This window comes from Medicago truncatula, chromosome 7 (genome assembly GCF_003473485.1).
Source record: "Medicago truncatula cultivar Jemalong A17 chromosome 7, MtrunA17r5.0-ANR, whole genome shotgun sequence".
Taxonomy (NCBI): domain Eukaryota; kingdom Viridiplantae; phylum Streptophyta; class Magnoliopsida; order Fabales; family Fabaceae; genus Medicago; species Medicago truncatula.
In genome coordinates this window covers 43,346,107-43,367,705 of record NC_053048.1, presented here as the reverse complement: position 1 = coordinate 43,367,705, position 21,599 = coordinate 43,346,107, and the positions used below count along the sequence as shown (strand labels likewise).

The following is a 21,599-nucleotide window of genomic DNA, read 5'->3' as shown; positions in this document are numbered from 1 at the left end:
GAAGGCAAAGAAACCAATGTCAAAACTATTTTATCTGCATATAAAAAGTGAATTATGTACACTATACAAATAAATAGATAGAACAGTTATAGTACAACTACAATATCAACAAAAAAGTTGTTGCTCATGGGGAAGATATGCATGCTAGCAACTTGCGACATAGCTGTTGTAACTCATGCGAAGGATCTGACGAAGATACAGTTGACAGTACAGACCTAGCTTCTAATAGTCCAACTGATATGTTTTCCAAAATCACATCTTCGCTGGCCATAAGAGATGCTATAAGCTTCGCACCTGCCATCCTTTCCTGTTGAACAGAAATAGTTCACCAATACATTAAATGCATTTTTCAAGAGAAATTATATGGCTTATGCTCAACAAATCATCCTCTTTTGTCTTTCTCCCAACTTCCATCTTTAGCCATTAGAAATCTTTTTAACCGAGAAACATTTCTATAGTTTACCTTCTTTTAATTTAGAGACATTATTTATAGCTTCCATGAAGCCTCTCTCTCTATATAGCAATGATTCTGATTGACATCTATTAGGAAAAACTCAAGTCCTACATTGAATAGAGATAAGGCCTAAAATAAGTTTATAAAGAGTGACACCCCTCACCCTACAAACCAATTTTATAAGGATGAGTTAGGCCCAATACAAAAATCTAATAATATCCTGTGCAACACTGTTTACGTCTATACAAGAATATGGCAGTCTAGTGAAATTACGAGTGGGACGCAGTTTGCCTATGAAGGCTTCCATAAATAGCAGCATCAACAACAAACAAAGCCTTCCATTTCTAGAAAAGGGAGCGGACTATAGGGATCCTAAAACAGAAGAGAGGTATATAATAAAACGATAACATTTGTTCAGATAAATGTTTTTGTTTGAAAAAATTCTTATCAAGTGGCCAGGAAATAAGTTTCAGGTCACGAGATTCACAACACCCACCTCCAATATATTTAATACATCGAACCAGATTTAAGATTTTGAGAATAGAAAAGCATGCAAAAGACTTTTCTAAATTGGTTCATGTGAATAAAATTTAACGTATATGGTACTACTGTAGAAAAGATAAATTTACCTTCTCTGACTTCTTTCTTAGGGATTTTAGTGAGATTTTGAGAAGGTCGGATGCATAAGGAAGAACTGCAGATCGTAGATGATAGACAGCTGAAAATAGGACCTGGATGCATGCTGCTCTGATCTCCGACCTTTTTTCAAACTGTTGACGGAGTATTAATTTCATAACCAACAATAGTGATGGTAAAGTTTCAAGAACTATTAACTGTAATAAAATCATACTATCAAGCAATCATGAACTAAATTTGCAGTGGTACCTTAAGAGAATGAAGGAGAAAAGGAAGAACTTGGGCTGCAAAAAGCTTCTTGCAAGATTCTGAAATCTTTTGGCAAGTACTGATGAGAACATTACCCATGCACAAACGGAAATAGAGAGGAACTGCAGCCACAGATTCACATTTGTCTTCGCCAAGCTCGGGAGTTGAAGACAGTTCCTCCTTATCATTGAAGAACTGGTTCATCACATATGTGATAATAGAATTCCCTGCAGCTGCAGACTCAACATGTTTACGAATTATGATGAAGACACATTCGACTACCTATTAGCATTTCTATACTTAAAATCATCATGTCGTATCATTCAACTCAATAATACCTTTCTTTCCAATAACCAAAACTCTATCTGGCATGTAGTCGGTAATAGATTCCTCAGCTTGTAGCTCAACAGATATCATCAGAGCTAGACAATCAATGCATCCATGTTGTACTTTAGAAACTGACAAAAAGTTGTGCCTATTAGTTTTAGTTCATAGAAAGTCGAAAGGAATTAAGAAACTAAATAGTTTCAGAGTTTAAACCTGAATCAGCATTCAGACAAGGCCATAACAGCACTGTTTCAATCATCCTTTTAATTGAATGCACCAAAGGATGAGAAAGTGACTCCCAGCCTCTGACCTATTAAACCAAAAAAGGTACTTCATTGCAAGCTAATTGATAAAGATAATACAAGACACTGAAACAGACCTTCAAAAAGCAGAACATGACACACTAAATATTGACGGAACAAAGTAATTACCACAAGGGATGTGCAGATTGAAAATAAACAGGCCTTTATCTCCGGTACATTCTTCAAATCAACAGCCCGGTCTAATTTGGAGCAAATAACAGGGAATAAGACCTAAAAATCAGCAGCGTGAGAATATTAAAGTAATCTCTAAAAATCGCTAATCAAGTAATAGAGGTTTTCTTGTCAAAAAAAGTAATAAAGGTTTTCTGCAATGCCAAAAAATAATGTGATCCAGATAAAGATCTGTCAAAAAGAGAACATAATGCAATCTAAGGATTTCTACATTTTACGCTGTAAAAGGCATAACTGATAATCTAAACTGACAGAAATAAAAACTCCATTGAAGCGAAAATTTATCTCAGCATGCATAATGAATTGCTTACTAAGTTTTCAATCATGTTGTACGCAGAGCATTGTCAAAAATTCTCAAACTAATGTAAATAAAACAAAGGCTCAACTACGAGTAAAATACTTATGACATCCTAAAAAATTCAAACTTAAATAAAATAATTCATTACTTGTGGATGAATGCGTCCACACAACTCAGCAGAAAGCTTCCGAACATCTTCAAATTCAAATTCACAAAGTGCCCTGAAACAAATTATTAGTGCGGCATATGCACCAGGATCCTTTATAATATTGAAAGAAGAAAAAGGCTATGATCATTGCCCAAGTACCAACCTGTTAAGAAGGAAAGCAGCAATACACTCATAATCAAGCTCTGCGCTCCTGCTTATAGAACCTACCACACAAGAAGATTATGATGAAATAAAAGAAAAAAGAAGAAACTTCCAGGCCAAATGACAATTATAGTATTTTAACCATGACACTAAAGAACCTGGGGCTGACTAGTAGGATTGAAATCCAAAGTGATGAATTTGTATAACTGAACCTTAAGTGTGAAATGTTAAAGCATCATGATTTCTATGTGACCCTTTTATTATCTACTCAATAAAAATCCACACACGTAGTTTTGAGCACCTTAATCAGATATATTTGTGAACTTTGAGAAGAAAAAATAACTAGTTCAAAGTGATTATGCTCTCCCTGTGGGAGTAAATACCAATTTGGTCCCTGACATTGTTGGACCGTATCAACCTAGTCCTCCACATTCTCAACACTCCAACATTGATCTTTGCAAAATGATAATCAAGTCCGTTCATTTGTCTTGATATATTATGAAGTGTATCCCTGACATTATTGACTTGGTTTCAAATGCATCTTCAACATTACAAACTCAATGTCATTATAGTCCCTACAAATACCAACAGATGGACAAATCTTATTAACCTTTTGTAACTTTAGGGATCATTTTGGAATATTGATAGTGAGAAACTAGGTTAATAGAGTCCTCCAATATCCATGATCAAATTGAGTATCTCCAGGGTAGACAGACTCGAGATCCTAAGTAAGATCGGGTAGGACCCATGAGATCGTGAATCGGGGGATCGTAACACGGATCGTAAGATCCTACCAAATTTAGAAATTCATATATATTGCATATGAATTCATACTTACTCATGAAGCAACATAATTTAATAGAAAAAAAAAAACTTTAAATAAAACTCAAATTCATTTCATTAAATAGAAAAAGAAAAAAAAAAACACTTAAAAACTTCAAAACAGTACTCATACATGAAGGATTTTTTTTTTTTTTTTTGAAGGTAAGAATGAAGGATTGTTGTGCAGAAGGAATACGTACAAGACTGATTAAATAAGCAACTTAAGAGAGGAAGTTGAGTGCTGGAAATTGCATTGGTAAGGGGTTCCATGATTAATGGGTTTATTGGAAAATTACCCTAATTATTGATAGTGGTATATTGGGAAGATCTTCAATAATCAATGGGTTTAATGATAGGATTTGAAACAGTTTTAGAGATTAAGAAGGGTGAAAAACGTGTTTTTTGACTTTCTGATTGAAAAAAGGCGATTTTTGCGAACCGGGTCACGAACCCGACCCGGTAAACCCGGATTTTTGGAAGAGAAAAAAAAAACTAATTGGGTCGCAAAACGACCCGCGAACCCGGTTTCTGGGTTTTCAACCTAACGCGGCTGGATCTGCATTACCACCGCTTCCACGTTTTTGCGCGGCGATCCAAGCCGTTCTTACCAATTTCCGATTCCGGCCACCTGTGAGCACGAAGAGGCCAGGCAAGATCGTGGAACCGTACGATTTTACGGTCCAGATCGCGAGTTTGTCTACCATGAGTATCTCATCTCTTTCTTAAAACTACGTGGCTATCAAGTCTAGGTCCACTCGGAGACATATTTAAACAAATTAGTGGAACATCCAATAAAAAGTAAAAACTGAATCAATGATTCAGAAGTATGTGATGGTAGAAAAGACAAATAAGCAAATCAAAAGGGAGATACACAAGGCATGAATATATACCGTGCGTTTTATTTTGACTGAGATGTCCATACATAACAGATGAATTGAGGTTATCAAAAGTTTTCATGGGAAGCATCTTAATAATGAGAAGCGGGCAAAGATGCTCAAACAGAGTTCGCTGCATTTCTTCATACTCATCACTGGAATAGCTTCTACACTCCCATCTCGCTAAGAAACTTTCATCAATCCTGTTACAGAATTGGGAATGTATCAAACAAGAAACCACTTAAATGACAAAATGAATTACCAAGAAATCTTAGTTCACAAAAGACAGCTAAACTAAAACAGCAACTACAATCAGGTAATATTCTGTTACTTTGCTTTTCAAGCATCCAAAGCTTAGCTAATAAGATCAGACACATTTTTTATATCACTTAAGCTTTAATGTTTTGTAAGACCAACTAACCAAGCAACATAAGGCAAATATGTAAGCCCTGCATCTATTGTCTCCATAAAGAGCAGCATGATCAATCATTATATTACATATTTATAATATTCCTCCTAACCGTTTCTTTGCATCATAGGATAGAGATTTGGGTATTACGGGGTGCCCAAGTCCTACATCGAGTAGTATGTGATGCTTCTTCCCCTTAATACATAGTTTTTAAGAGAGGGTTCTGTGAGTGCTTGGATACTATTGAGGTTGTTTGGAGTCCTAAATTGCTCAGGTTCCCCGGCTGTTGGATGTATAAATCTGTTTAGGCACCCTCATCCATTGAGCTAGCTTTTGGGATGAGATTCAAGCCCATTTCACATGGTATCAGACTTCGATTAAGGATTGCAATGTGGGAATTGGATGTATAAAATGTGTTTGGGCACCCTCATCCTTTGAGCTAGCTTTTGGTATAAGACCCAAGCCCATTTAACAAATACTTATTAAATGGTACCAGAGTTGGTTGACGGTGCTTGGAAAGAGCTGCAGACAGAGGGAATGACCGGAAAAGCCGAGTTAAGTGTTGTATTGTACAGCGGTCGGGACTGTAACGAATATAGAGGCCTAACTCATCCCTACAAAACCGGCTTGTACGGTGAGGAGTGCCTCCTCTTTATAAACTATTCTCAAGAATCCTATCTATCCGATGTGGGACTAAATCCCACCCGAGAGTTGGCCGCTAACACACCCCCACGCTTCAGCCTGGCCCAATGGGCCTGAAGCATGGACGATGCAAGCCCAACGATGGACCCGATAGGCTCTGATACCATGAAACGAATATCGAGGCCTAACTCATCCCTACAAAACCGGCTTCTACGGTGAGGAGTGCCTCCTCTTTATAAACTATTCTCAAGAATCCTATCTATCCGATGTGGGACTAAATGCCACCCGAGAGTTGGCCGCTAACAGGGACATCGACTCTTAGGTATGGTAATATGATAGGGACTTGGGTATTATGGTGGAAGATTTAAGTGGTTTGGTTCTTCCCCCTTAATAACTATCTTTTAAGGGATCGTCTCCCAAGTGCTTGGATACTTATCATCATACAGATGCATATAACAGGTTTTCTAATAAAGTCAATTTTCTTTCTTTGAACTGAAATGATTCATGCAACAGGTTTCTATAGTAGGGTTGGCTTTACAAGTGTAAAACTAACTGTCTTATTATGTGTCAGATCATTGTATCCTATATTTATTTAATATAAATAGATACAGCTCTTTGGTGTTACAGTTAAAGCTCCCCAGGACAGAACTATAGAGGTAAGGGAATATACTACAGCTAAACTGTCTCATTAAAAGGTTGAGTAACAACACCGATAATTAAAATAGCAGTTTGAAGCAGTGTTGCTATAAAAAAAATGTAACACAAACTCACTCCTTTTGTTCTCTAACATGCAACAGAACATGATGTAATACAAGATCAACAACATTTGTCAGGTCTTCACTTATATAACTGAAGAATTTGACAATAACTGGATTTGACGGATCTGTAAACATCTTGTCGATCAGTGGTCCAATTAAGTTGTTCCAGTCTTGAACCTGTTACTCATCAGAAATAACAAATTAGAATGTTCTTGGTAATCTAAATCACCTGTATCTAAAGGAACATTTATTGGAACAATTATGAACATATCAGAAAATCTATAAAGAGCAAGATAGAAAATAACACCCATGTGTACAGCAATCATTTACATCATTTCATTGCATAGAACCAACAAAACATAGACAAGATGCAAATGTACATGGTCAAGCCATGTTCCCATTGATGGGGAAATAGATAGATATATCAAAAAGTAGTGAACGGCTTCAAACCAAAATGAGTGTCAAACCTTAACTCATCAACTATTGAGTTTTGTTAGATACAAAATAAAGCATTTAGGGCCTATTCTATACCCACAGCTTAAGCTTTGGCTAAACTTGATTATTAAAATGGATCAGAGTAACTTCTATCGAAGAGTTAAGTTGGCTAGTTTATGTCATTGTCCATGCCTGGAGTGCAAAGCGCTTCCACGTAAGTGTACAGATTAGAGAAAAAGAAGTCTTATGTGTGCACGAAAGAAGACAAACTTTCAGGATTATATGGTTCTTGACAATATTCAAGGACTCCGGTAACATACTAATTTAGAATTGGCAAAATAATTTATTTGCATTCACAGCTATGATATCTTAGTAGTCTACAATTTTTCTTAGCCAAACAAATATGTTTATCTTTTTTACTTATACCAATCAACTATTTGAATATTTCTTAATCAGATTCAACATTGAGAGAAAAAAATCATGGATACTAAATAGCCATATTTAAAGCTACATAATCAATCTTACACTTTTAGACCATTCTGGAACCAGTTTTAGTACTCGGGCAATATCCAACTTTGACTCTGTCATCAAAGAAAAACACAAAAGAACATTATGGTTCCACATTTTTAACCAACGCGGAATGAAGATAACTTGTTAGAATTCAAGGTTGACAAACTCAAGATTCTAGGTAACCCTGTTTTTACCTCAAGAGCTAAATTCAGATACAGACTCGCAAGAGTTTATCTAGTATTAAGAAAACTCTTATACATGACATTGTGAGAGCAAAAACTCAAACTCCGTGATTAAAAAGAGTAGCAAATCAACAAAATAAAGCAAAGTACTAGATATGATCAAATTGCGTAAGAGTTCTAATCACGCATAATTTCAACAAAAAAATAATAATTGGTTCATAAAGGTTGAAACATTTCGGAAAAAAAAAAAGGCTGATTTCTTCAAATGACTAATCCTTCCATGACATCAACTCCATCGTCAAATAGAGCCCCGGATGATAGAGAATCTTAAATGTTAGCATCAAAGACCATATTATCTGAAGGTTGCTCCACATTGGCGGGTTGATCTTGCTCCCCCATTAGCTTCTATCGGGTAAAACTCAATCCCACATCGAACAGATAGGACTCTTGATAAAAGTTTATAGGGTAAATTGCATTGACCTCCCCTGAGTTTTGTCAAAATGTCACTCACATCCCTCTATTTTGCAAAGTGACACTAACCTCCCTTATTTTATTTTGAAAGTGTCAAATACCTCCCTTGGAGGTTAACGCCGTTAGATGTATGTGAAAACAAAACAAAAATTACGAGACTCTCACCTTGTGATATAACTTCCATAGTGGCGAGCCTATGAGATCTCACAATCAAGGTTACTCATATGATTGTTTGACTAGTTTATGATTAACTAACAACTTTGGATAAAGAACTATTTTCGTTGTTCTAACTAAGAATATTCTCAGTCAAAAGCAGGTTCATGGCATTAAAATGCATTAGGAGTAACCTACTATTATTCTTCCAAGAACAGCCAAACACATGTATGTGGAGGTATACCTTACATATGCTATAATGGTCATTCACAGAGGTGCTTCTTTTTGATTTATCGCTCAATTGGATAAATCAATTAAATTTAGTTGATTATATTCCTCTTAGAAAATAACATACCAACAGTTCCTAAACCAATCAAACTTTATTCAACAACACAAATATTTTTTGAGGTTGAGCATGTGTTTGGAATTTGGATAGACCTTTCCTATAAAATAAATAGGATAATATCTACATGTTCCTAGCATTATGATTTATTGTTTTTATCACATGGATTTAACGGTGTTAACTTTTAATGGATGTAAAAGAAAATAAGGGAGGTAGGTATCATATTGGAAAATAGAGGGGGTGTCAGTGACATTTTGACAAAACACAGGGGAGGTCAGTGTAATTTGCTCAAGTTTATAAAGAGGAGGCACTCCTTACCTTAAAATCTGGTTTTGTACGGATGAGTAAGGCCCAATTTCAACATGGTATCAGAGCCTATCGATCAGGCCACCCACCATTTATATACACGCACCAAGCCAAAGAGTGTTGGGTGTGAGGGAGTGTATTGGGAAAAACCCAATCCCACAATGAATAGATAGGACTCTTGATAAAAGTTTATAAAGAGGAGGCACTCCTCACCTTAAAAGCCAGTTTTGTAAGGATGAATAAGGCCCAATTTCAACAGCTTCAACATTATCTGCCAGATTATTTATCCTATTTGCCACACAATTGTATAATCCATTTGTCACCTCAATATCATAAACTCCAAAAATAGCTTCAAAATGGTACTATTGAGGATTAAGATAACATGTACATGCAAGGACCTAATGACAAGGTTATCCCACCACTCATTTAATAATGTTAGAAAATAGAAACACAAACATAAATCAACTTCGAACGGGAAAAATTATAATAAAATTATAATTTGTTAACATTCCTGAAGTTTCTTCTAATATTTTTCCTTGCAACGGTCCATCAAACCCCATTGCCAATTTTGCATCAAATCCACAAATTGAAACACTTCCATAAATGGAACAGCGGTTTTTAAGCATACAATGACATTCTTCTAAAATTGATTGTCCATTACAGTCCATGCCACTTTTTCCCTCAGAGAGAATTGTAATGTCCACTCATTTGAGCAAATCATAATACTCCTTCCCACCACCTGTTGGCTCACGGAGATCTAGTAAATTTGCTCAAATGAGTGGACATCTGGTAGGTTTGCAATTGCACAAGATGGAAAATGTGGCAAGGGTTGTGATGGATAGTCGGTTTTGCAAGAATGTAATTGTATGCCTTAAGATTGTTGTTCCTCTCACATAAGTGCTTTGATTGGTGGATTCTAATGTGAAAACCAACAGGGGGTTCATATACGAGGGGATGGATCACTGCAAGATTAGAAGCAACTTTATGAAAGTTTAGAAGTTGTAAGCTGTTGTTGTCTCGTTTAAAATTGACTTATATTTGTGTTACATTTTCTACTATAGAATATTTGACATTTGTAGCTATGAACCTGTGTAGAAAATTATTGATGAGCAGTGAAATAATCAACTTCATAGACCCTGGCATGCATCGGCATATTATCATAATCCCCAACACCATTTTGAAGCTAATTTTAGAGTTGATGATGTTGAGGTGAAACATGGGTTATACAGTTCTATGACAAGGTTGATAAATGATTCGACACTTAGGCCCAAGATTGATAGAAAACTCGTTGGCATTCATTTTTCGTAAAGGGACTCTCTTTAAATCAAAGTATGCAAAGAAAGCTAGGATGACTACATATCTTGCGGAGTGGTGGGAGATGCTTGGAGATTATACTCCTGAATGAAGAGGTTGTTATTCATGTCAGACCTTTACTTGCAACTATTCTGATTGCCAGCGTGATTGGGATGCATTTAAATGGTAATTGAAGTTATGACTTTGGTTATAGTTATTAAATTTCTTTGTTTGTATTAGGTAATCTTATTCATAAAACTTTATTACATACTATTGTTTTAGGTTCATAAAAAGAAAAGGAATTGTTTGCATCAGAAAAAGATGATTGGTTTAGTTTATGCAATGTACAACTTGAAGCTAAAAAGTCAAGAAAAAAGATGGAATGAAGTGGTTACATTTGATGAAATTGATTCTGATGATAAATGGGTTACTGAAGAGGGATGTTGGTGAAGACGTGAGGCTAATGTGGAGCAAGAACAACCTACCAAAGTGGAGCAACCTTTTCATAATGTTGATAATTCGATCTTTGACTCTAATGTTGAAGAACCTTTATCATCAGGGGAAAAATTTGATGAAGATGACAGAGATTTAGTACTTTGTTTTATTTAAATTAAGGATCTTCAACATCGTCTCCTTAATTTAGTACTCTGCTTTATTTTGTCGATTTGTTACTTTTTTATTTACAGGGTTAAAATAGTGTTTTTGTTGTCTTATTAGTATTATACTATCTCTCCCTATATACAAGACCTTTTTAGCCAAAACACAGAAAAATAGTTGCTACAGTAAATTTGTCAACAATGTACAATCTCTTTCCAAAACTACCCTTCAATTATTAAGACAGAGAATTTATTTATTTTTATTTTTTTACCTTTATCTCCAGCTGACTGTGGAAGATCTAGGCTCTGGCTGATATTGCTGCAAGGATAAGGAGACCAACTTTTAGTCAAACAGTAGAATCATAATTTTTTAACTCTAGATGTAGAAATAGTTTACAGCTTTTATGCTTTTCTAAGTTCTGCTCTACAACTTTAAAGTCCCAGTAGAAAGAGCGGAAAGAGCAGTGAAAAAAAGAAAACATACTTAAGACAGTCGACAACCAAGAATATGATTTCAATATTCTGGTTGTGACGTTTGAGGACCCCAACGATAGCATCACTAGCAGATGATTGGTTCTCATCAGGAGAGTATACAAGACGAACCAATGCAGGCAAGTACAATGAAGGGTCTGCAAGAATAAGTGAATCAGCAATGAGAATGTACCACCATACAAATAGTAATAAAATTACAAAAGGGCGTATATGTTTGAGTAATGACTGCCAAATATTTGTAGGATAAGCAATGAGTGTCAGAAACATTCATATATGCCAGATAACATATTTTTGGAACATTTAATGGACCGCTTTAATGTGATATAGGATTAAACAGTAAAAAAGTAACGCTTATATAGATATAGATATAACATACAAGTTGAAGTAAAATAAATGACACAAAGAAGGACAAAACCTAATAATGGCAAAGCATGAAGCAGTTGGACAAGGACATAAATCAAGTGAAGAGAAAGAAGTAAAAGAAGGAAAATGCAAAGCAATGAACCTAAAAACTTAAAAAACATTTTCTGTTTTCATTTTCAGTCTCCTTTAAGTAAAAGAATGGCAGTATGCCACATGTACTTTTCACTTTGTTTCTTCTTTTCAAAGATTTAATTTAATGGTAGTTTTCTAATTAAAATTTAAACATGAAGACAAAATGAAATTTTTCTGAAATCAAACAAGCCCTATCAGGTGCGAACTCAGAAATTGCGTTTGACTACATCTCAAACACAGTCCCCGACGTGAAAACCCTTTAGACTTGAGTTGAGGCATAAAAAAAGAACATGCCCACCAATGCCTTGTACTTGAAATTTAATTTAGAGACAAGATTCAGAGGATCAAATTACACACTTCAACCATTTGGACAAAAGATGCTCCAATACCATGTTAAGAAACAATCATCCTAAAAGCTTCAGCCAATACCAGAAGGCACAATAATAATTTTAAATTCACATCATATGATAAATATTAAAAAGTACACCTAGAAGGCCTGATAATAGTTTTAAATTAATATCATGTACGAAATATTAAAATTATGTCTTATTTTTCATGTAATAATGCTAACCTATCTTTGGAAGCAACTTAGAGGCCTGCTCACGAATCCTAATATCATTATCTCCAAGCCGCTCAAGCAATGTGTTGGCAGTTTCTTGCCTAAAATCGACATTTCAATAATCAAATATACAAACAATAAAAAGAAAATTGGTATAACTATATGAACAATCATACCAAGCAGAATAAGGCAACGGTTGTTTTGACTCTGATGATATATGCAAGATCTCCGATATAACATCCATGGCATTTCTTCTCTGTGAAACGTTTTCAGAAGCAAGGCGTTTCAGAACTTCCACAAGGCACATATCATCTTTGCTTCTGGTGGATCATCATAAGAAAGCTCTAAATTAGAAAAGGAAAGATTTTGGACTTAAAAAAGTAAGTTTAATTATTCTGAAGGTCTCTGAAGTATTTATGAATTTTTAAATAGGTCCCTAAACTAAAAGAATTTGTAGTTAAGTCCCTGGATTTGTCAAAAAATAATAATTACATCCCTGAACCAAACTTTTTTAATTGAGTCCCTGAACTTTTAAATAATTTATAATTATCTCCTAAAATTTAAGTAATTAAGTCCCAAAACTTGTAAATAATATTCTATGGCCCTGATTACAAAATTATTTTAAAAGTTTAGGGACCTAATTAAAAACTTTTTAGTTTAAGGACCTGATTACTAACGAATTCAATAATCCAATTACAAACTTTTTTAGTTTAGTTACTACTTAAAAATCCTCAATTAGTTCAAGGACTTGCAGAGTAATTAGACCTAAAAAGCATTGCTACTTGGTATCATATAGAAAGAATAGACTGATTACATTGAGCAGTATTCTGCTATTAGCATAACGACGGCTCGAGATGTACCATCCTGCTCATCAAGGAGATGCAGTAAAAACGGTATTACAATATTTGCCTGCCTATTATTGACAAGTGAATCTTCCTGTGAGTGATTTGGCTTCAAAATGATAGCCTTGAATATTGAAACAACCCCTACTACCACATCTTCATCAGTGCAATTAAGCTGCAGACGAGGGAAAAGTAAATCAGATATCAAGTTCCACTATCACCATGATAAGAGAATCAATATTCAAATTACTTGATAGGCCCACGTAATTGAGAGAAACTGTTCGGAGAGGAGGTATGACACAGTAGGACAGGTGGCATTGTTGAGTGGATAGATGGACACTTGGGGATAAGGCTTTGGCCTTGGTGGGACAGGTTTCGTTCTAGGAGAGCAGTCTGAAACTGGGTATCTTTTTCACTTTTATATAATTCCATTTTCTTTAAGGAGCCTACTACTCAACTGTTTTCACCATTAATATCATCTATAAATTCTATCTGTTCTATTCATTAATTTCATCTCTGGTTAATTGGATTTCTAGTGCGTATCATTACTGAACCACGGTATGATCAGATTAGTGCATCATAGATGAGGGCTCAAAATCTTTACCAGCATGCAGTATATTCATAAAGACTTATTGCTCATAAGAAGTGATCGTGTATGTATCTATTAAGGAAAACAAGAAGCCCTACAGAACCTATAGTTAGTTATCATCTACTTAGTGATATGTAACTCATATAGTTAGTTTTCTAATCATCTTTGACAGTACATCATAGAGTAAAAAACAATGCTAATTAAACTATGGAAGGTTTTGACAAAATATCAGCCTCTACTGCCAGTTAGTTACACTGCCCAAAATTAGAGCATTGATATTTCTTTAAACTGCCAAGGGCATCATTACTGCATTCAGAGCATTGGCAACACCATATGTCGTACATGGTCAGAAATAAAATGTTTTTTTTAGTAATTTTCAGCTCTGGCAAAAATAGTGACAAAAGATGTCTTTATTTTAAGTTACTAACAACAATAACTTGGTAAGTACTGCACAAAATGTATGGGAAAGTATAGTAATATATTGAAGCAGAATATAACATTCATTAGCAGGACTAAATGGCTGTGAAAGGCATTGATTACAAATATATCTTCAAAGTATTTCCTCAAGATCTTAGGTAGGGGTACCTGTGGTACTAGAATGCGTGAGATTTTCATCCCAATTTCTGACATTGTGCTTTCAAATCTCTTGCTGTCGAGACGCCCAAGCAGTAGGCATAAACAATTCAAGAAAAACTTTGTAGTCTCCAACCCACTGTCCTTATTGTCAGCCGATCCACTGGCGTGATTATCCAAATAATACTGTAATTTTCATGGATATCAGCAACCAAACAATTCCATCACACATAATCAAATAAAGCCACAAAGAATTGAGTTAACATGTCATTGTCTCGTATATTTAACTCATTGTCAGAAGGGGAGTCAAAATCAAGACTTAGGATTGAGAAGGGGGGTCAAGATTGTAAATTCTAGGATTAAACCACAAATCATGTGTCCTGTAAATATAAATGCATACATATGCATATAAAATAGCATAACTAGGAAGAGAAAAACCTTTAAATCACTAAAAATACTTAATTAAACTTGAACTCAAAATCCATACAAAAGTCATACCAGAATTATGAATCGCAAATTAACAACCTAAGTTAGAGTATTAAAAAGCACAACTTAACAACTCTAACTAGGAACATACAAAGCACCAAGTGTTTAACAAATGCTGAGACAATAACACCAAAATTAGGTAGTCAGATGATAGATACCTAAACTAGAAGTTTAAATCACCAATATCATCAATCCCACCAAAATACTTGCCAATCCCATCAATCTTACGAGTAAATAAATTATTGATCTCACGCAATCCTATCTGATAACAGTTCTGTATGTGATCCGCGCTAGATGTCAAATACTGTAGGATCGTGTAGATCGCAATTTTGATTACCTTGGATGAGGCCATAGTAAAATGGGGACAGTAGATGAGGACATGATGTATTTGGGACTGGAGAAGATACCAAACTGCATGTGGGGCTGGAGATGAGGCCAGATTGCATGTGGGATTAGAGATGAGGGCCAGATTGCATCTAAGACTAAGCCATTCTTATGAAAAACAAAGTGAAAATTGGATCCGACACAACTTACAAAATCAGTTAAGCTGAACTCTGACAACTTTTATAGAACCAACTGACTAACTTCTAACCTCAAAGAAACTATTAATAGTTACCATAATGGAAACAGAAGCACACTATGTGTCACTAATTCACACATGCAAATAGTAAAGTGGTACTTACAAGGGAGTACAATCAGAGACACTACAGAAACACATTCCTTTGCATATATACAGCAAAATTATCAAACCCTTAATTTTCTTTGCAAACAAGACAAATAAGTAAGAAATAATTTATCTCCGTTGCAAAAAATCAAACAGCAATACAATGTTATCTGACACATATTGGGACACAAGGTGATTGCTGAAATCATTACAGAATATCATTGCAGTTAATCTCTACTATATAAAACCTGGATTCCAGACAAATATTGGTCCATCAGTTCCTTGTAATGCTGAGAAAACTTCGGATCTTCCAAGTGTAATAGCAAGTAATAATGCTTCCAGCAAGAAGAGAGTAGTAAATCCCCAGTCTTGAAAGCATTAGAATCTGTGTTAAATGTAGCAGACAAAAAAATATGGTTCAGAGTTCTATGAGAATGAACTAAATATGAAGTAGCCACTAAAAAATGCAATGAATCCAGAACCTGCCTCGGGTTGAAAAGACCCATAGTGATTCTTTATCTCCTCCAGCCATTTAAGAACTTGCTCTAAGCCTTTGGCGTGTAAAAAACGACTCTTTTTGCTCCACTGTCATACAAGTTAAATAATTGAATAAATTTGGTGAAAATTTAACAGAAGGAAAAATGTTCCTCCGTGAACCATCAAACATGTTATTTACATTCTAATTTCATATGTACATTCGTGTTATAAATTTTGATGAAAACGATTGAATCAGCTTCTGGCACCTATGGTGTTTAAAATTCAGTTTCAATTTCAATATCGATAATATCTTTGTGGAAACAGATAAACGCCCATCACAAAAACCAAGGTAATTTTATATCAGTAGCTACTCTGACTCTCTGAGGAAGAATGTAGAAAAAGGACTTTGTAGCTTCTTTTTCATTCCATTTATTCAGTATGTGAATCTGTCTGATATTAAGTATGAAATAACAGGGATACACATAAATGATGAACCTAAAATACGAACAGGCTTTAGTTCCAAAGTCAATTTGACAGAAAATGCTCCATAATTGAGTCACTGACCTTCTAAGTCTTGCTCATGAACTGTGTTATATAATGTCATCACTTTCTATTTTCACTTGTTTGATAAAACTATCCTAATTGGATACCATATTTTCATAACATGAATATACGTGTATGACATCTTGTCTAAAACATAATGATTTAGAGAGAGAAAAATATTCAGTGTCTAACTTACAGAAAGGAGTCTTTGCACCAAAAAAATAAGGTCGTCTAAATGATGCCAGAGAGTATAGTCCCTTTCAAACTTTGACATCAACAAAGATTTCGAATCCGATTTCACCTTCTTGTCAATGGTAGGACTTTGTACATAAGTGATTGCCTGATCTTTTGCTTTTGTATTAAATTTTGACTTCTTATCTTGAAGCTTGGCCGCTTTTGTTAATGCTCCCGAAATGGTCAAAAAGCAATCAGCGGCAGACACTCCAAGGCGAGATGGCAACTCAAAACCATCCTGCAATGTGCTGAAGTGCAAGAGATCAGGTAACAAAACTTGATGGAACAATAAGAGAATAAATAAATAAATTATAGAGACACTACGATATTAAAGGGGCAAGAGGAACAGATATAGATTTGACACCATTAGAAACATAAATTGATAACATGTTGCAACAACAAAAGACAAACATGAAACAGCATATTTATGATGACGAACAACTCTATACTGTTGAGATTATCATTACACCCGATCAACAATCAATCAAGTGGTTCTAGCCAAAAAAATGCTATCTTCTGACACCATAGTAAAGTGTAAACATTGTCTAAAACGCAACAATGTAGGTCGACAAACATGCAGTAGGTTTGGCCATCTCTTAACTAAAATAATGATACCAGAAGTAAAAGGTTGGAGAGGTTGGAAAAGGAAAAAGTAAATTGTACAATTTTGATGAATGTTAAGGGCCTCAGGTTTATGAACTGTATTGACTAGCACGAAGGCCTTGTTTGGATAAACAGCTTATTTTTCAGCTTGTTGCATAAACTCTTATCGTATACGCGCTTATGAATAAGCTCTTTCTATAACACACGAAAAAATAAAGTCAATTTTTTTTTCGTAGAATCTATAAGTTGTTTTCACAAGTTATCCTGAAGAGCTTATAGAAATATGTTGAAAACACCTTATGAATGTGTTTGTTCTCATAATAAGTTCTCCCAAATAGTGTCACAGGTGCTTATGTCAGTAGAGAAACTTTAATAAGTCAACTAAAACGGGCCCAAGTTGAAGGTAACTAAATACACAGACACGCACAACATTCTCTTCAGAAGCAAAATCTAACACTAAATAAAACAACATTAACTTTCATTTACATTACATTGTTCTTTAAAATGCAAAAAAGATTCATCACTAACGAGAATACCTTTCTTTACTCACGATTTCTGCCAAATCATGAAGACAAGTCGAGAGTATCTTCAATAAATCACTATACCTGTCTCTTATTCCTGCCAAAAAACAATCAAATTACACCAAAAAGAACAGGCAAATTAGCACACAGCATAATTTAACAGTTGAAGTGAGCACCGCGAAAAAATGCAAACTCACCGCTAAGCAACGATTGATGAACAGAACTTTCATAATCTACAATACTCCTAAGAAGTAAACACCAGCCAAACGACAAGTAACGATCATGATTTCTAGTAATGATACTAGCAAGAGCTTCAGCAACCGGTATGAAAAGAAGCTCGTCTTGAAAAAGCCAGTTCAACAGAATAATAGCTTGTCCACTGTGCTTTGAGTCCTTACATTTCAACGACTACGAATACAGTCAAACAAACACGGTATTACAAAAAACGAAAATTGATTGAAAAAAAAAAAGTGGAGGAGATTGAGATTGAATTACGGAGTGGATGATTGGAAGAAGGAGTTGATCGAATGAACGGTTGTGATTAACGGCGTCGGTGACGTAGGTGTGGAAGAAGCGTAGAGAATCGTGGAGAGAGGCGGTTGGAGAAGGTGAATGTGATGATGAGAGACGAGAAATAGAGTCATGGAGTTTGTTAGGGCGAGCGGTGAGAAGAGAAGTGACGGCGCGTGAGAGTGTGACGGAGATGATTGATTCAGTTTGGGGCTCTGATTTCCATAGCAACTCGTTTTCTCCACTGGATACTACCGATGCTTTTTCCATTTTTCCCTTGCTTCTTCTTTTCTAGAAAAACACCTAGCAGGACATAGGTGCATTCGGGGTCGTGTTGCTTTCCATCTTCTACGATCTATTATATAAACGTGGGAAATGATGCATTTAATGCATTTAAATTTTAAACTTTAATTTTTTTTTATAAAATTTATCAATTATTTCTATTTATAAACCCTTAACCGGTACACTTAAACCATCTTTGTTAGAAGGGTCTTAAGTACCTATTAGTAGGGGTGTTCAAATCCAAACCGATCCAAAATAAAACCGTAAACCGATCCAAAAAACCGAAAACCGCAAAAAATCGAATATTTTTGGATGTGTTTGGATGTTGTTTTAGAAAAACCACTATGATCGGATCGGTTTTCGGATTGTCTTTTCAAAACCGAACCGCAAAAGTAAATTTTTACACTTATTTATTATTTTATTAGTATTATATATTGCTTATTGGTATTTAATCTTATATATTGCATTAATTTAATTTATATTATTACAACTTCATCTATTTCAAATATAATCAATCATTTTCATTGTGTAATGTTAACTTTTTAATAAATTTGTGTCATCTTTTGTATCAAACCTATTATTTTATTGTGTATGAGTAATATTAATATTAATAAAAAAAATTACATGTTACACTTTGGATATCAAAAAACCGATCCAAATTAAACCGCATATATTTGGATCGGATCGGTTCGGATTTTTTTAACATAATCATCCAAACCGAACCGAACCGCATGTGATTTTTATTTTGGATCGGTTGATTATTTGCCTAAAAACCGATCCAAACCAGACCGCGAACACCCCTACCTATTAGGTACCCTAATGGAGATAATCTTTTTTAGGATCTTATAAAATCTGGGGTCTTACTTAAGACCCCCACTTTTAAGCGGGAATCGCACTCTTTTAATATTAAAAAATTGAAATATAATTATATAAAGTTATTGATAGTTGATTAGTGAATCTCATTTAAGAACTTTGTGTGATATCTGGGTTAGAGTGATTGAGTGCTTATTAAATACTACTATTAAAATATTACAAGTGAGTGATATGTACACGTGAAACCTATTTAAGAACTCAAAAATAGGTGTCTCCATTGCGGAAGCTCTAAAGAAACTATTCAGCAAGACCCTGTAAACATTTCAATCCTTTCTACTCAAAAAGTACATCTAGCATACCTCAATGTCATTATTTTCTCAATGCCATTAATGATATGCTAAGTTGGAATTTTGAAATGTCATTATTCCAATCAAATTACATCATATTCAAATTACGCAAATTTGTTAGAGTAATAGAGTAACTGCTTTCAAAGTCAATTTATAAGAGAATCGGATTTCAAATCACATAATATCTTTCGCATTCATTTATCATCATAACAATAAACAAACTTGATATGTTTGATCAGCATTACTATCAAAATATTATCTTTGAATTTTATTGTCTTTTGAAATTGGAATCAAATCAAAATTCAGCAATTAAATTAACAATCTTTTATGCAGAACTTAATAGTCTTTTTTTTAGGGAAAATTAATAGTCATATAATTGTAATAATCCCACTCAAAATTCAATTGTAGCCGCTCTGAATAAACCTATTTTTAGAGATAATATCCTACATCCAATATCACATGTTTATCCTCCATCAAAATTCAGCAATCAAATTAAACCTTTTTTTTGACAAATAATATCCTATATTCTCTAAATAACTTTAATCAACTTCTCAACTGTAGCAGTGGCGCTGCTATATAATTGTACTTTGTATCCTCTCAAAGTCAATACATTCAATCATATTCTTACTTATTTGTTGGAATATACTCTTCATTAGTTCATTATATTTTACATGTGTGTTGCAATTGCTTTATCTATTTTCTATCACAGTGACACTGAATTCTCCTAATTTGATTTTCATTCTCATGCAGGTTTTGATACAGAGAAACATGTGTTTTTCAACGAAGCAAACGATTCGTAATGAAATATCTAAGTCATGAAGTTGCTCTAATGATGTGAATCTGGTCCTAGAGTAGCTAATTGTAGTTTCTACGTGTGTACATGTTGCTAATTAATTAATTATTATTTTTAAGAATTGCTAATTTAAATTTTAATCTCATTTGTTTTACAAAATAGTCATGAACTTAATGAAAAATTCACAAGGATATATCAATCTTTTATTGGTTCAATCTTCAAGCCATTTTTTTATTGAATTTTTCACTTACAACCATCGTGTATCATCATTGAAGGAATCATTATTTTACCATGATTTTTTTCAATGTAGATTTTCCTAACAGAATTTGTTGAAGATACTTTATCAAGAATGAATTTTGATACTGCAGTGCTAATAATTGAATAATGGAAGTAAAATTATTTTGGGATTTGATATTGAAGATCCAAACTTTTTTTTTGGTAGAAGATCCAACCTTTTCTTTTGTACAAGAAGATTCATCATTTTATTTATGTTAGGTTCGTTCAAATGTTTTTGTCAAAAAAAAAACGGTCCTTCAAATGTTTATCAAGTGGGAGCGCTAGGTAAATCATATGCTAATTCATGGTATCAACTGTAAATCAAATTTATCATACCCTTTCCATATATTTGCATTCGGTACACACCCTCCACGTTGAATTTGTCATCAAAACAAATTCATATTTTCCTTTTACACATTTTTTTCATCTTTTTTTTTTACATGGCCACATTCTAAGTCATCAATATAACCATATTTCAACAACAACAAAAAAATCATCAAAATAACCTTTTAATTTATAAAACTTAAATGAAAATAACAATAAAAAATTTAATAAGGAATTATATTAAATTTAAAGAATGCAAAAAGATTTAAAGTACACAGTTAAAATTAAAATTTATTACATCTCCATATATATAAAATATGTTTTTTTGAAAAACATATATAGAAAATATTGTAGAACCATAATATTGATATTAAAAAAACAGTTAAAAAAAACTAATGCTCACAAAAAGTCAATTTGAACGAAATTGGAAAAATTCAGTCACTTTTTATTTTGGCGTTTGTTTTGGCCATCAATTTTGCACTTTGATATTACTTTGTATCTTCTGCGCCGGTCACATCGTATGTCTTGTGTGCGGGACTATGCTTTGTTAATAATATTTCACTCTTTAAAAGAAAATCACATCTACAAAAAAAGTTTATAATAATAACAATAA

The 21,599-nt window shown here is 34.1% G+C and overlaps 1 protein-coding gene across 2 annotated transcripts; it reads right to left on the bottom strand.

The window, feature by feature from the left end:
• Positions 1-11: 11 nt before the first annotated feature.
• Positions 12-18,494, bottom strand: LOC11421649 (uncharacterized). Of its 2 annotated transcripts, none has more exons than XM_039827312.1 (23): positions 18,137-18,494; positions 17,839-18,049; positions 17,657-17,738; positions 16,480-16,765; positions 15,746-15,848; positions 15,512-15,648; positions 14,126-14,299; positions 12,924-13,126; positions 12,286-12,429; positions 12,122-12,210; positions 11,048-11,192; positions 10,836-10,882; positions 7,235-7,290; positions 6,288-6,451; positions 4,481-4,671; positions 2,770-2,830; positions 2,607-2,679; positions 2,098-2,199; positions 1,880-1,976; positions 1,678-1,797; positions 1,340-1,572; positions 1,084-1,224; positions 12-307 (listed from the first exon to the last, which is right to left on the bottom strand). In XM_039827312.1, the coding sequence occupies exons 1-23, from the start codon at positions 18,419-18,421 to the stop codon at positions 125-127; spliced, it is 3,327 nt and encodes a 1,108-aa protein (XP_039683246.1). In that variant the 5' UTR covers positions 18,422-18,494; the 3' UTR covers positions 12-124. The 2 variants fall into 2 exon arrangements, with proteins under 2 accessions (XP_039683246.1, XP_003625163.2); XM_003625115.4 differs by having other exon boundaries at positions 4,481-4,668.
• Positions 18,495-21,599: the final 3,105 nt, after the last annotated feature.

Bases quoted from the DNA above. Each gene is read 5' to 3' on its own strand.
- LOC11421649 (XM_039827312.1), bottom strand. From the start codon at position 18,421: ATGGAAAAAGCATCGGTAGTATCCAGTGGAGAAAACGAGTTGCTATGG. The intron at 17,739-17,838 runs GTGAGTTTGCAT...GTTTTTTGGCAG, and splicing joins TCATCAATCGTTGCTTAGCG to GAATAAGAGACAGGTATAGT. The intron at 13,127-14,125 runs GTACCCCTACCT...CCTCGTCTGCAG, and splicing joins CACGCATTCTAGTACCACAG to CTTAATTGCACTGATGAAGA.